The 14694-nt window shown below is 42.7% G+C and overlaps 2 protein-coding genes and 1 long non-coding RNA gene across 4 annotated transcripts in view; 1 reads left to right on the top strand and 2 right to left on the bottom strand.

Moving 5' to 3' along the window:
• Positions 1–4569, bottom strand: part of LOC142768933 (uncharacterized) — a 63302-nt gene extending 58733 nt beyond the window's left edge. The window contains exon 1 of the long non-coding RNA XR_012885552.1: positions 4477–4569. This is a non-coding gene — a long non-coding RNA (uncharacterized LOC142768933). The remainder of the gene's footprint in view (positions 1–4476) is intronic.
• Positions 1–14694, bottom strand: part of LOC119187091 (rab-like protein 2A) — a 290773-nt gene that overhangs the window by 132397 nt on the left and 143682 nt on the right. The gene's annotated exons all lie outside the window — the stretch shown is intronic.
• The window catches only part of LOC119165320 (uncharacterized), a 29158-nt gene continuing 23357 nt past the window's right edge, over positions 8894–14694 (top strand). The window contains exons 1-2 of one of the 2 annotated variants that reach the window (XM_075871522.1): positions 8894–9055; positions 14249–14302. In XM_075871522.1, the coding sequence (XP_075727637.1) occupies positions 8989–9055; positions 14249–14302 (121 nt within the window). In that variant the 5' untranslated portion in view covers positions 8894–8988. The remainder of the gene's footprint in view (positions 9056–14248; positions 14303–14694) is intronic. The other variant, XM_037417500.2, reaches the window with a different exon arrangement.

The following is a 14694-nucleotide window of genomic DNA, read 5'->3' as shown; positions in this document are numbered from 1 at the left end:
CGGCTTTGCTGGAGCTTCGACTAAATGTACGAGACATGCTGATTTGCCGGGAGGCACTTTGCGTCTTTGGCAGTCAGTACAAGTCTGCACAGAATATTCAACAGCAGCAGGTAGCTTTGGCCTGTAGTGCTTGCGTACACTCGGCACAATGTTCGAGTGTAGCTTAAATGACCAGAATCGGCTTCATCATGACACGCTCCCTTAATTTATTTTTGAAGTGGTGTTGACACGACAAGCAATTGAGTGCGGTTGGTAGGAGAGAATTTTTTTTTTAAAGAGAATATGTGTCTCATTGAGGCAATATGATTGCAAAGTACCAGCCAGCTGAAACTTTTGTAACCTGAGACAGATATGCACCAAGTGAAATACAGATGACATATTTTGAACTTAATTACAAATAAATGCTCAATGAGTACAGACATTATTGACACTTTATTTACTACTCAAATGGTGAAACACTTGGAAAGTAGGAGCTTTTTTTTTTTCAACTGAATGCCTGAAATGAATCGATCACGCAGAATTACTGCCAATTCATTTAGAAAGGTTCGTACTTGAAAAACATCACCTTAGTGTTGAAAAGCGAGTCACTGAAGTTGAGGCTTTTATTTTTTGAATACAACAATTGTTATAGAACGCTTTTAACAGGTGGCATCGCATATGAAGCTTACTTCATTGATACTCTCAAATCTTCTCGATGTGAAGCTGCTGTATTAATCGAACTTTCATTGTTTAGTACGCAATTCACAAAAAGGTCCTCAGGTATTTTACGCTTAGTAATACGCAGACACTCTTTTCTAATATACTCTTTTTTTCACGAAAGTTCGCTCAGAAAAAGACAAGAAAGTTAATAGTAGGTGTGATCGTAATTCCACAGTTGGTGGATTGTCATATCGGATCCATCAAATGTGTATTGAGTGTGAATGGTTTCTACCTTTCTTCGTATATGTCACTTAAGCATGTACTCCGTGAGGGTCAATGCCTGTTTTGTTAAGTTTTCAATGAGTGAAGCCATTTCTATCTGGTATTTATCTGATTAGTTATAAAATATAAAAACATCTTGTTTTATATTTATTTGTAACTGACAGAGCATGTTCACAAGGGATATATTACTGCACGTTGCACCATCTCTCCTGCTGTTGGCAGGTAAAGTGTGAATGTCTGGCCGTCATCTCAGCAAGCAGGGCTTCGGTAGGGCTAGTCTCGCAACGCCCATCTTCCCTGATCCAAGCGAGAACACATACTATTAAGATCTCCTCTATTTCTCTCCAATACAAAGTAGAGCAGTCTGATGTTAGTCAAACGTTACGAAATTGTCTGCATTACGGCCAGTTAAGCAGGTAGGAGGGATATGCCCGATTACGTACATCAGGCGCAAAACTGTGGAGGCTAGAGATACTTCTTTCATTAGAGGGGTTCGCACCCAAAAGAGTTCAATCACTTTAGCATTTGCAACTTAATTTTTGTTATCTTTAGGCTGAATGACCAATCAAGATGCCCTGTGCCTCAGATATGAGCAAGTCCTGTTTCACGCTTGTGGATAAGTTTTTCTAGAACGCTTGGCGTCTGCCTGTTTCTGCTTTTTTGTAGTTAATTCACAGCCGTTGCCAGGTGTCACGCATGCACCCTTGCTCCACTATCACGAGTGTTTACCCCGACGATGACTGACTCTTCGATGTCAGTGCATGTTAACAAAAAAACAGATGCCCAAAATATTCCAACCCCTCCGTTACGGCATCTCTCTTATACATATCGAGGTTTTTGGACACAAAGCGCCGGATAATACTATTATTCAAACGACGAAAAGCAATCGTGATGGGCGCATACTCACACAATTCACTGACCGAGTTTCTTGCATCGCTTGTGCAGCATTGCATCTGATGTATGAAACGCTGTAGAGCCACGTCGCATATGTCACAGCATACCACACAAGGTAGCGTGACGAGCGAAATAAAATCGACGCCTCCATAAAAACAGCGTAGAACTGATGGCTATGGGGCTTCTTGAGTCCACGAGCATCAGCCGCTTCTTACAACTTGAAATATACGACACTCTCGAAGAAATAGCCAAGGTGCAACAGAATGGTCAGTTGTAGCGGCTGTCCACGACCACAGCCGGGAGAAAGATACTGAACGACCTAAGATAAGAATGCTCGAACGAAGAGGAGACGAAGCTCTCCATCCCCGAAGAGGTCCGACGCCAGACCAGAACCAACCTTATACCGAAGAAGACGAATACCGAGTACAACAGATGAGCAGTGAGAGCCAAGGCTCTCATTGACCTGCCCCCAAACGACGAAGAAACATGGCACGGAGACACAACCAAGTACCAACAGGATATCTTTGCTGTGGTCGTCGTTGAAGCGTTGACCCATGCAACGAGACGGCAGCGGGTGCAAAAATTCCGCAATGGGACAAAAGAAGGAGCTGGTCATCGCCGACTCACGCTGACACATGGTGCCTATTGACTCTAGATAGGCAGTGCGAAGCTTCGCAAAAGGCAAAATTCGTAGAGAGGCCGAGCGCGTATTGTGCGCGTCCAAACCGCAAGGCAGAAAAGTAAGAGTTAGGTGGTTCCCGGCGCACTCGGGCGATATCTCGGCATGCAGTGACAACCACAACAAGACGGTTCATAGAACAGCACGAGCGCTTACTCACTAGCCCCGGTGACAGACCACCAGACGTGGTTCGGTGCCAAGGACCCCATGAGAGACTACAACGCAATTAAAAAAAGCCTACCACGCGGCTCGCAGGACTTCCGCACCACCACACCTGAGGTTGAATTGGTCGGAGGCGGTACTACCGAGACAGCTCCAGAAAGGATCGCTACTAATCACGGTACTGAGATATCGCACGTATGACAATTCATACGCGACCGATAAGTGGAACACCTCCTGGTGGAAGATGGCAGATAACACGCATATCTTGTGGGACTGCATCAAACACACCAAGTAAGCAAGATAAAGAACTATCATGTAACGGCTCGAGGTAGTGGGTAAAAGTTATGAAGAGGACCAATAGTTCTGGGCCATGCAGCGCACTTTCAATGCGCTCGAAAGACGAGGACTCCGTGAGGCAGCAATGGTGAGCGGAGACTCAAGCAGAGTAACGGCAATTACGAAGACGACGTAGGCACCCATCGAGACGCGTGTGCGCCCAACAGCAGGCACAAATAAAGTTTCATGCAATCGAATAAGGTTGGTATAGATTCATTGTAACCTACTATTCAATGTAATTTTAGGAGCAAATTAGTCGAACCTTTTCCCGCGTCAGGCTTCCTAACCAGCTGTATATATCGAACAGTATAATAGATGGCTATGTCCATTTCATTTCTTCAATTTGTTGATCATCTGTGCTGTCTCATACTGTACTGTCTCATGGCCCTTTGCTGTATCATAAAAGTACCTACAAACGTCAGTTGAGAGAGGATATTCTAGATGGCATTTTACGGCTTCTTTCCGATTGGCTTGTGCGTGGGCTGTTCCTGTGTGCGTGGAGAACGAGTGACTCTCTGCCTCCTGAAATTTCACCGTACGTGCCGGATCATAGGGGGGGGGGGGCATGGACGAAGCGGAGCAGCGGGTGCAGCGGACCGCGGTGGCTCATGATCATCCCCAGACAGACACACAGACAGACAGACAGATAGTCAACCAGACTGACTGACGGACGCACGGACGGAAGCACAGACGGGCGGATGGATGGATGAATGGATGGACACACCAAGGAATGAATGATCGCACGGACAGACGAATGGAAGCATGGATGGACGCACCAATGGGCAGACGGACGAATGCACGCACGGATAGACGGATGCACTGATAGACGAACGGATGGATGGACAGGCGCTTCGCCCCACTGATCATCATTCATTCCGTGGATATGCTTTGATTTTGTTACAATAAACTTATTTAACCATAGAAAAATCAGTGGTGGTCCAAAGTGATCACTGAAATTTCTAACTAAATTATAATGTTCCCGTTGTGTGGAATATTTCATCGAGTACTCCTAAAATATTCTGGGAGTTTCTCTGTCTCCAGGGCGCCATTAATGCAAGGCAGTAATTTCAAATGCATTTGGCCGGTAACACCGAAAAAAAAAACTGCCTCTACGGCAATATGCACGAGAAACAAATTCAAGAGGGTGAAGTGGGTCACAAGGTATAGTTTCTTGGGTCTCGCTGTACTTGGTTCCGTTGTGTTTACGCTTCGAAATCGTTACAATGCATCAGGACCATTGGGCCTTTTTATTGTGCGTAGAAGAGTTTTTTACTAATAAAATTAAAATTGGAAATTTGACAAGCAAGGTAGCTCACAATTTTATGTAGAGCTTAAATAAAGAGACTTCATCTGTGAAGATACTTTCGAAGAAGAAATATTTGTATAGCCACCGAAATGTTCTTACATATTCAGGTAAATAAAAGAGTGCCTTGACCTAATTCTTGGGTATTTGGTGACATTTGTTCCGTTTTCAAAGAACTCACCAGTTGAGCCAGTGCAGAAAAAGACAGCAAAAAGGAAAATCCTGCATGTATACCACGCCAACTACCAGCTGAATTTCATTTCAAAGCACAGGCATATATACTCGGGCGAAAAGTGACTTGCACGGCACTGTCTACTGTTGTCCATTTTTGCTTGTCTTTCTTTGGGCTGAATTCTACGGTGATGCTGATCGAACTCGCAAAAACTCTTTTGAAGTTATCAGAAATTTCTAGGTCCCGACCTTCTCTAGGCTGTCAGAGTTCCCGACTACGAGAAACTGGTACGACATCCACAGTCTGTGCTCTTTTTCTTTTAAACACATCGAGAAACGAATGAAATTCATTGTGCACTACTGTAGAGCACGTGTTGTCTTAAAATAATCGACGAGAAAACTGTAAAATATTTGAAAGTGTCACAGGTAACGATTTTTTTTCAATGATTCAAAGTTAAAGCCTCAGACAGTATTTCGCCCAACAACAAAAAATAAGTGAAAGCTGCAGCACCTTCGACATTCTTCAGCTTGATTTTTAAATATGACAGGCAGTTAGGTTGAGAAAAGGGCGGTACATTCGGCCAAAATTTAACTATCTTGCGCAACGGCCACTTTTTTTGTTTCTTGGTGCCATATTAAGGAACAAAGTTAGCCCCGCCGCGGTGGTGTAGTGGCTAAGGTACTCGGCTGTTGACCCGCAGGTCGTGGGATCGAATCCCGGCTGCGGTGGCTGCATCTCCGATGGAGGTGGAAATGTTGTGGGCTCGTGTGCTCAGATTTCGGTGCACGTTAAAGAACCCGAGGTGGTCGGAATTTCCGGAGCCCTCCACTACGGCGTCTCTCATAATCATATCGTGGTTTTGGGACGTTAAACGCCACAAACCAAGAAACAAAGTTACAAAACATTGGCCCCGTATTTGCATGTTACAATGCAAATGTCGTCAAAAGACGATAGTCTTGCGTCTGGAGAGAATGAACAAAATGTTTCTTTGGTGATCTGCGCATCGTCAAAAGACGATAGTCTTGCGTCTGGAGAGAATGAACAAAATGTTTCTTTGATGATCTGCGCAAGAAAATAAGTAAATGGTACTCTAGAGGTGCTGCATTAGAGTGCCTCGAGCGTGCAGCGAAGGCGAACGAGCGCATCTAGTCACGTAACCCCTGAGACATGAGCGCTATCTGGCAGTTATCTATGGTGTAGAACGCAAGGCGACGGGTAGGTGCCACCAGCGTGTCGTCTTAGCAAAGCGTTGGAAACACTTGCCTTTCGTGGAAGCGTTGCATGGTCAGCGCAACGTGATAAACGCTACGGTCCTTAGAATTACTTATGTATGCCTTTTATAGTAAGAGACACAGATACAGAATATTGACGTGTTGTTATGTTGTCTCAGGTATGCACAATAATGGCTTTTTATTTGACAATCGCACAAGTAAAAACTGAATCTTGAGCAATATTGATGGGCGCTGCGGATGGGGTCGGCATGTTTGGAGTATCCTTTGACCACTTTAGTGCCGTTTAGGGTGCCTTTAAGAAACGAAAATAAGACAAATGTACACACAAACAGACAGACAGACGAAAATTTTTGTATCGAAGGTCCTCAAAAAAGACTATGGTCTTTAAAAATTGCTTCGAGGACATGTGCTTCGTGGGCATACGCTTGTTCTCAACTTTTCTATTACTTAACACGGTTGTACAGCAAAGAGAAAACAAACAAAATGCCACTAATGCACAATAACTAGCGATTTGTCCGACTGTACACTATTGGTACTATCTGTCGTCTGAGCAACGTTATTATTTGCAACTCTAAACCAAAATCATCAACGTAAACCGAGTTCCTGTCACGGGTGCTCTATCTTTTACTGTATTGCACGTGTTGCGTATAATACAATAGAAGTTTTCTGAACGATATAAATCATATAGTGGTGTGCATTTGAAGCGACAATGCTAGTCGATGAAAAAGAAACAAACAATGCCCATAATTATATATTATGTGGTCAGGTTTCTCAAATGGTTATTATATAAAAAATTCGGCAGGTGTGGAAGAGATTTGAAGTCACTGAAGCTACCAAACTCCTCACAAGAATATTGTATTATATACAAGCAGCTAAGATTTGGGCACTGTAAACTCATAATTCTCTGGTGATGCTTGGTCGACTGCAACCCATACATTATTCCACCATCCCTCCCTTGCACTATACCTTGTGCATGGATACATGGTTTGAACGGGGAGTGGGAGGACTAAATTTTTCGAAACAAAAACTTCCGAAAAAAATAACGTGATTGCATTAAAAAGTTTCTTTCGCAGAAATTGTGGCATCGGCGTCATCGTCGTTGCTTGTGATCAAAAAATTATCATCGTGTGCTTGACCTCAAAAGCGAGTAAGATGAAAATTTAAAAAATAATAGAAATTCAGGGTCTGAAAGAGGATAGAACACGGGTTGTTTGCTTGGCAAGTGGGTGTTCTACCACACAGCTATGCGTCTAGTTGTGAATACGCTGAAAATGTGCTCTGCTTAGAAAATCATTAAAAATAACGTTCATGTTTCACAAACACATGTCTCTTTTGTACGTGCTTCCAAATACAGCATGAGATATTGCAATATTAATGCGTGGTACAAGCGTACATTCCCATCGGGTGTCAAAACAAGTGATTAGCAAAATAACTTGGTAGTTTGATGCTGGTCACCCTCTACAAAAGGCACACACGTCACTGCACTCATTCCTTCAGGTTAACGTAGCGGGTGCATTCCAAGTTCGAGAAGCTTTCATGCACTGAGTGCTTGAAGTACGCACTAAGGACCTGATATTGCTATCGCGTTTAACTCGTAAATGCAAAGCGTGAGGGTTCCTGAATGTTTTGACAATTTATACAAACTGACTTAAAAGTTTTTAAATGAGCCTATTCTGCCTCAACACAGTGTTTTCAGTGATTCTGCCAATTACTGAAGGCTGCCTGGAACGCACAAACTGTAATGCTTTTGAGTTCAGTCATGCCGACGTCGTCAATGATCTGGACAGAGTCATGGTACCGTTCCTTGATGATGAAAAGTTGCGGAAAGTGAAAGCAGTATGAACTAGCAACATCTGCGCTGTAGTGTGGCTCAGCAAGATGTGTAGGACACTGTGTTCGGTCAAGAAGTCCCTCACAGCAATGCCGGTGTGGCCCATCTCACCGTCTCGACTTTTCGCTGTTGAACAGCATCATGACAGTTGCTTGTCTTTAACTTGATGCCTTTCATCTCGAAACAAGTCTATTCAGTCAGAAACACGTGATCTACCTGTGGAAACAGTGTCATAAGCAGTCCTGATTATGTGAAGTCCCATGGGTCTCACTCGCACTTTCAGCAGGTTTCCAAGTCTGATGCAGAGCTTACAGCGTGGGGCTACTTTCATAAATAATACATGGTAAGACACCACGAAACGAGTGTCTCCATAGAGTTCAGTTACACTCCGTGAACACTACGAGATGATTGGTGACATTTGTGGTAATGGTTAAGACTCCCCCTTCCCTATCGCATGTAACCAGTCCAGTAACAGTCCCAACTTTCCTTGTGTTTTCGCGGGTAGAAATCAGTCCTACTACTTTCTGGACAAGTCCTGTCTGCTTACATCACAATGTTCTCTTTGCCATTTTAGCCACGCTGCTACTCTTGCAGCAAGAGAATCACCGTTAAGACGTGCACACCTCTCTGATAGATAGATAGATAGATAGATAGATAGATAGATAGATAGATAGACAGATAGATAGATAGATAGATAGATAGATAGATAGATAGATAGATAGATAGATAGATAGATAGATAGATAGATAGATAGATAGATAGATAGATAGATAGATAGATAGATAGATAGATAGATAGATAGATAGATAGATAGATAGATAGATAGATAGATAGATAGATAGATATTCGAGGCCACGAGATTATTAACTCCGTTTCTTGGGAGCAGAACTGTGGGCCGCTAACTTCGGATAATTAACATCTTTCTATAAACAGCAGCACTGCTTCGACGCGGTGGTTGTTAATTTAACTGTCATCTGGTTCCGCGGTCCCTAAAAGCCATACTTTTAAAATGCTTCTACACTGACTTTTTCCAAAACTGTTCGGGAACGAAGAAAAACTCTGCTTTTATTCAAGAGAGTATAGGCCATGTTCAGGACATCGCCTAAGGTCTACTAGTCATTGTACTATACAGTGTATTTATATCAAAAAAGGTGTCTGTCTAAAACGAACTCCATGAAACCATGAAGAGCATTAGGATATGCTACTCAAAAAATCAACCAGTACTTTTGCGTTAACTACTTCTATTATTTTAAGAAGCTCAATCATGGTAGAACGTGACTTATTTTAATAAAGGAGTGGAAGTTTGATTGTGAACTTCACAGAATAAGCTGGTACATTTTCGGCAGCGAACTTCCTGATCTGAAATGAAGCTTGATTTGAAAAGTTGGTGTTAGTGGTCAGGGTATTTAAGACAAAGTGACGGTCCTGTTTTTCGTTCGTCACCTTTCGTCTACCAGCATGGACAAGTGTGCTTTTCTGCTGATCCTGATTCTTTCCAATGCCATACCGCTACTTGCATGGCCACGTAAGTATTGCTCGTACATTATTACGAATTATTAGGAGTATTTTTGTAAAACTCATCGAGCCGCCATCGATTGTTTAGTTAAAATATTTTTGTAGGAGCATGTCAATAAACATTTAGATGGAGTTTTTGAGAAGCTGGCAGCAGGAATGTTTCAACACATGCTTACCTCAAGGGATATCACAAGTTAGAAGAGGTAAAAAGCCTTGAGTCATGGCGAGATAAAGAGGAAATTTATTGTGTAAAGCCTGTAAGTGAAGATTGGAGGGTCCCATATGCCAGGTCCCTCATCCCTTATTCCAGGCCCGGACGGCCCACTGGGCTCGAGCGGCGAGTTGACCCTAATCCGTCAGGTCCGACTGGGAGAGATCACTGCCTCCCACGATTCACTTAGTAGGTTTAGGTCCGCATCTGTTGCTGCTGCTTGCAACCTTGGGATTCTTCCTTTGCACTAAACTAGGAGGTGTGCCCGAGTGTCTGCTACATTGCCGTGAGGGAAGATGTAGCTATGCAATGTTGGCCTCAAATGGTGTATGCTGTGGGTGAAAGTGCTGCTTTGAAGGCGCCTATGTTCGGTGCATTCTTCTCTTTTGAATTGTGGACGTGGTGGAGGGTATAACATGCGTACAAGCCGAAAATGTAGCAGTAACGCATGGCACTTTAGGGGTAAGGATTCTCTTGCTCATGCTTGTGTTGTTGAGTGGGAGGTGCCTTGGATCTCCTCAGGGATGCCAGGATGACGCATTCGCGGGCCACGGTGTGTACCGCTTCATTTCCCTTTGAGACCTTCGTGTCTCTTTACTCACATGATGCATGTGTATGGGGAAGAGTGTTCATCTGTTTTGTTTTAGCAGCTTAATCGCCACTGTGGAGACGCTGCCTTCCAGGTAGTTCCGTGCCGCTGTTTACGAGTCGGTGAAGCCATGATGGGATCCTCGCTCGTCTATAGGTGGCAAGTGCTGTAGCAGCCTCCTCAGCTGTGTCCGCACGTTTGGCAAAGATCGTCGTCGTTTGCAGTACCATGCCCTTGTAATCTCTGATAGTAATTGCGAAAACCTTACGTACCGGATACTAGGCTGCATGCACGTATCACGCCTGCAGGTTAATCCGATGGTTATTTCTGATTATTTTAACCCTGGCGAGCCGCTTTACTTGATAATGTCGAGAATGCTTGTTGCGAGGGATCTGCTGAACTTCAAGGCATTCTCGGAGCTGTGAGGTTATTGGGTTCTTTGTCGGTTTCAGGGTGGGTTCGTACCCTGTGCTTCGAAGGTAGGCTTCCTGTGGGTGACAGCTTGAGTCTGTCGACCTGCTTGATGAGGCGTGTTTCGGTGAGTTTGCACGCATTGTGAACTCCCATGCGAAGCAATCGGTCAGTGGAGGCGACTGGGAGCAGTCCTAGGGCAAGCTTTGTAGCCTTTCGTATCAGCAGATTTAGTTTTTGTTTCTCCGCTGTCTTGAGGTTGAGGTAGTTCTGTACAATATGTGGCTGTAAAGAAGCGGTCGTACCATCTTAAGGTGTTGAGTTCTTTTAAGTCACTGCGGCGGTAACCAACTCTTCGGATTAGGTTAAAAAGCTGCGTCACTGTGTTCTGCAGCTGGGGTAGTGAATCACAGCCTTACCCATCTTTATCTATATGTATTTCAAGGACTCGCAGTGAGTCAGCTCGTAGTATATCTTTTATAAAGACTTGTGAGTCCGGTGCATCGTAGCTTGGTGACCTTCCCTGGGTGCGTGCCCCAAGTACTAACAGACTTTCTCGTGCAGAAGGAAGGCCACAGGTCTTGAGATATTGTTCAGTGATGTTAACCACTTCCTGTAGGTGGTCCTCCTGTTTACCCGTGCTTGGGTGTTTTGTCCACATAGTCATATCATCGGCCTATAACGCGTTATGTTCTCAAGTGCCCCAAGCGTCTAGGGTAGATGGAAAAATATGACAGGCAGCCATGTCGGTGTTGGTATACAGGGTGCAACTGCCTGGAGGTTGCTCTACCTTCAAATGAAGAACATCGGCATGAGCAATTATTCTTCTTCATTTAATAATAGTTGCCTTTTATTGACACCTAAGCTGTTATTCCAAAAGTGAGATTATTCTGAGTGAAATTCTAACAGCTCCGCGGCTCGCACACAGTTTGAGTGAAGTAGTAAATGAACCTATGGCAACGCGTATGCCTCTCTTGGCAGAAGTGATTGTAAATTTATGAAAATAAAGGTCTGTAGATAGAAGACAGGCCTAGGTACTCGAAACTGTGTCCGTTTGTACACAGCGACTCCTGGAAGCTTTAAATCACATGCGCAATTTACTTTTATGCATAGTAGAGCACCTGATGAGCTAAACCATGACTTTCGCTAGCGAGTTGTCTTAGGCCAATGTGTAAAGGAGGATTTAGATATTTCAATCTTTTCACTGGCTTTAGTGCTTTTAAAATGCGATCATGGCATTAGGCAAAATGTGCCATGAACTGGCTGCACATGAATAATAAATATACCATACAACCCGATAATAAAGGAATGTCGAGTGATGAGAAACTGCTCATTTGTCTGTCTCGTGAATATAATATGCTTTTTGTAAAGTACAACAAAAATGACATCTCTGTTTATTCGTTATCATTATTGGTCTGCTTCATTTTTCTACTACTTTCATATTTACACTCCCTTGAGTTCATTCTTCTGCTAAGGCAATTAAGGAAACAAATATGTCATTATGTGGACGTGCGTTGAGTATACAGCACCAAACATTCTCTTTACTGCTTCGTAAAAGGACCAAATACCGTTAATAATAATGGTTACAATACGAAGCCATCGGAAATATTTTAGAAAGGGTGTCCCAAAAACATTTTTATGTCAAATGGTCTGTTTCACATAAATGTCCCAACAAGCCATTTTGAGGTATTTCCTTTAGGCATTGGTTTTTTTTAATTGTGGTACTTATAAACATGTACGCTGACAATACTACTTGAATAATTTTTATAGCCATTGAGTGCCACCTATATTGAGCAGCTCAACTTAATTACTACGAATGCTTGAAACAGAAAGGCTATTGTAATTTAGTTGTAATTGTTTATTTTTTGTTAGTCCGCCCTCTTTTACTTTTTCACAATTAATAATTTTCAGGTAATCTTGGGCGGTTGTACGCTGCATAGTACGTAGTTGCTCGCGACGAAGTGTCCAACTATGCTTCCATGGACTTTTTTTCATATTGTTGTGATTGGGTCTCAGTAAAAAAAACTTATTACCACTTGGCGAAAGCCACCCGCAATGTTCCGTAAACTTCGAGATTGTCACAGATTTTGCAGCTAAAGTTATGCACAAATCCTGCTGTGACAGCCGCAAGTCAATGGAGATGAAATCCCAGAGCTGTATGTACTTAGACTTTATTCCACGTTAAAGCACACAACTTTGTCGAAATTTTCAGATCCCCCCACTTTCTGCAGTCCTCATAATCGTATCGTAATTTTGGACGTAAAAACTGAACAATTATTTCTAAGATTACTCCCAGCACGTGTACTCTTGTTAAGTCGTGAGCTACGCATGCACCAGAGATGATGCTGGAAGGTGCAATCACTGGTGTACGAATACGAGACGCGTTCTGCCGATGATCAGATTAGCGAAGATCAATTACATGTATTGCCGCTATGAGAGTACAGCGCACTTTGTACTTTTGGTTACAGTTTTTTTTTTTGGACAAACGTTAGCTCAGTAGTTAGTTTATCTTCTACCGGAACGACCGCCACTTTCTCTATAGTCACCACGTGACAACACCGTAGATCTGAGGCAATTATTAAGTGCACACGTGCGCTTGCTCAAGAAAATTGGTTGCACGTTAGTGAGTATATACATAATGAATGGTTTACGCCCGCAGGTAAAAAGAATAGGAAAAGTTGACTTTGAATGGTGTGTAGGCTTTAACGTCCCAAAGCAACCGTATTATCATAAGAGATGCCATAGTAGAGTACTCTGGAAATTTCGACCACCTGGGATTCTTTAACGTGCACCCAAATCTTAGCACACGAACCTACAGCATTTTCGCCTTCATCGAAAAGGCGCCAACGAAGCCCGGATTCAATCCCGCGACCTGCGCTTCAGCAGCCGAGTACCTTACCTACTAGACCCCCGCGGTGGGGCCGAGAATAAGAAAAGTAAAAGCAGCTTTATGCTCTATGCATGGCTACCTATATACAAAATGGCGCAAGAAATTGTCGCCACCGGCGGTTTTGCTGCTGTACACAGCTGATTCGGTATTGCAAAAGGGTCTTTTATAAACAAGCTGAAATTGCACATCGGTATTTGCATCATCGTGTGATGGCTTCTTATTGAAGCTCGTGTAATTAGATGGCCATCAGCTAGCTGGTCGGTAAGCTCAGCAGTGACTCTCATAAAATGAGAAATGACAAGCAAGAACCGCTGTCAGCGAAGTGTCTAAGTAACTCTTATCCTAAACAATTATATGAAAGTGTAATAAGTTCTCCGAAAGTAAACTAGTTTTCTTTTAGACAAAGCTTTTTGAAATAACAACAAATATTACATATAAATAAAATTAGAAACAGTTAGGAAAGTTTTAAGCCGCCATTTTTGTGTGCAGGCGTTCAGAACTGGAGCGGGGGCCTACAACAACAAATTAGCGAAAGTGTCGCAGTATCTTGAAAAAGCATGGGCAAATATTGTATCTGATAAATGTTTACGGCAGTATCCTGCATCTATATATACAATATATTTTGTCTTGGTATATTGTATTTTATCGCGATACAATTTCAAAGTATCTTTACCCAGCCCTGGTTGTGGACCTAAGGAGCTTTACTCCTGAAGCTTCAGTGAGGCGGAAATGCCCTTGTCAGAGAACATTTTATAGGCAGTGACCTCTATCTGTGTTTCCAAGCTGCCTGTAATAAGAACTGTCGCATCATCAGCCTACGAGACTATTGTTGGGTTGTCTGTGCAGTGCACAATGCCCTTTATGTAAAATGAATTGTGTCCTGTCTGGAAGATAAGATTCAAAAAACGTTTGTGCTGTAAAGTGTGCTTTTCAGGTTTCGCATTTGCTGAGAAAGATCGAATGATTAAATGAGTCAAATGCATTAGCTAAACTGATGTATAAGCCTAACAATATATATATATATATATATATATATATATATATATATATATATATATATATATATATATATATATATATATATATATTGATTTTTATGCAGCTTCCTGGTTACCAAACTGGCTCAAGAAGGTCACGGGATGGTCAACACGTACTGGTATGTGCCCCTCAGACTGCTACATCATTATTCCCTTCATGATCAACAAGAAGTCATCTGGTTCTCTGGCGTCCCACCTTGAATGATAAATGCTTGCAGCAACTTTGCAAAACACTCATTTTGGTAAAAGTTTCGCCCAGCTAAAGTGGCAATATTTCCTAATGTATATATTTATGATAAAACATCTATTGCAGTAATCATGATATATCCAACTATGCTTGACTGGCCTAGGCGTACTTGATCAAAATCAGTAATCTAAATGTTTCGAAAGATCCCACGCATGATGTCACTCCACTTTTTTCGAAGCAGCAAGCGAAAATATGCTTACACCGGTTTTTAGAGCTGTCCTTATCGACGTCCTTGTCCAATTTCGGTGGAGTGCCTAAAGAGGA

This window comes from Rhipicephalus microplus, chromosome 8 (assembly GCF_043290135.1).
Source record: "Rhipicephalus microplus isolate Deutch F79 chromosome 8, USDA_Rmic, whole genome shotgun sequence".
NCBI classification, from domain to species: Eukaryota; Metazoa; Arthropoda; class Arachnida; order Ixodida; family Ixodidae; genus Rhipicephalus; species Rhipicephalus microplus.
Note: the sequence above shows the minus strand (reverse complement) of the source record. Positions and strands in the feature narration are given on the sequence as shown.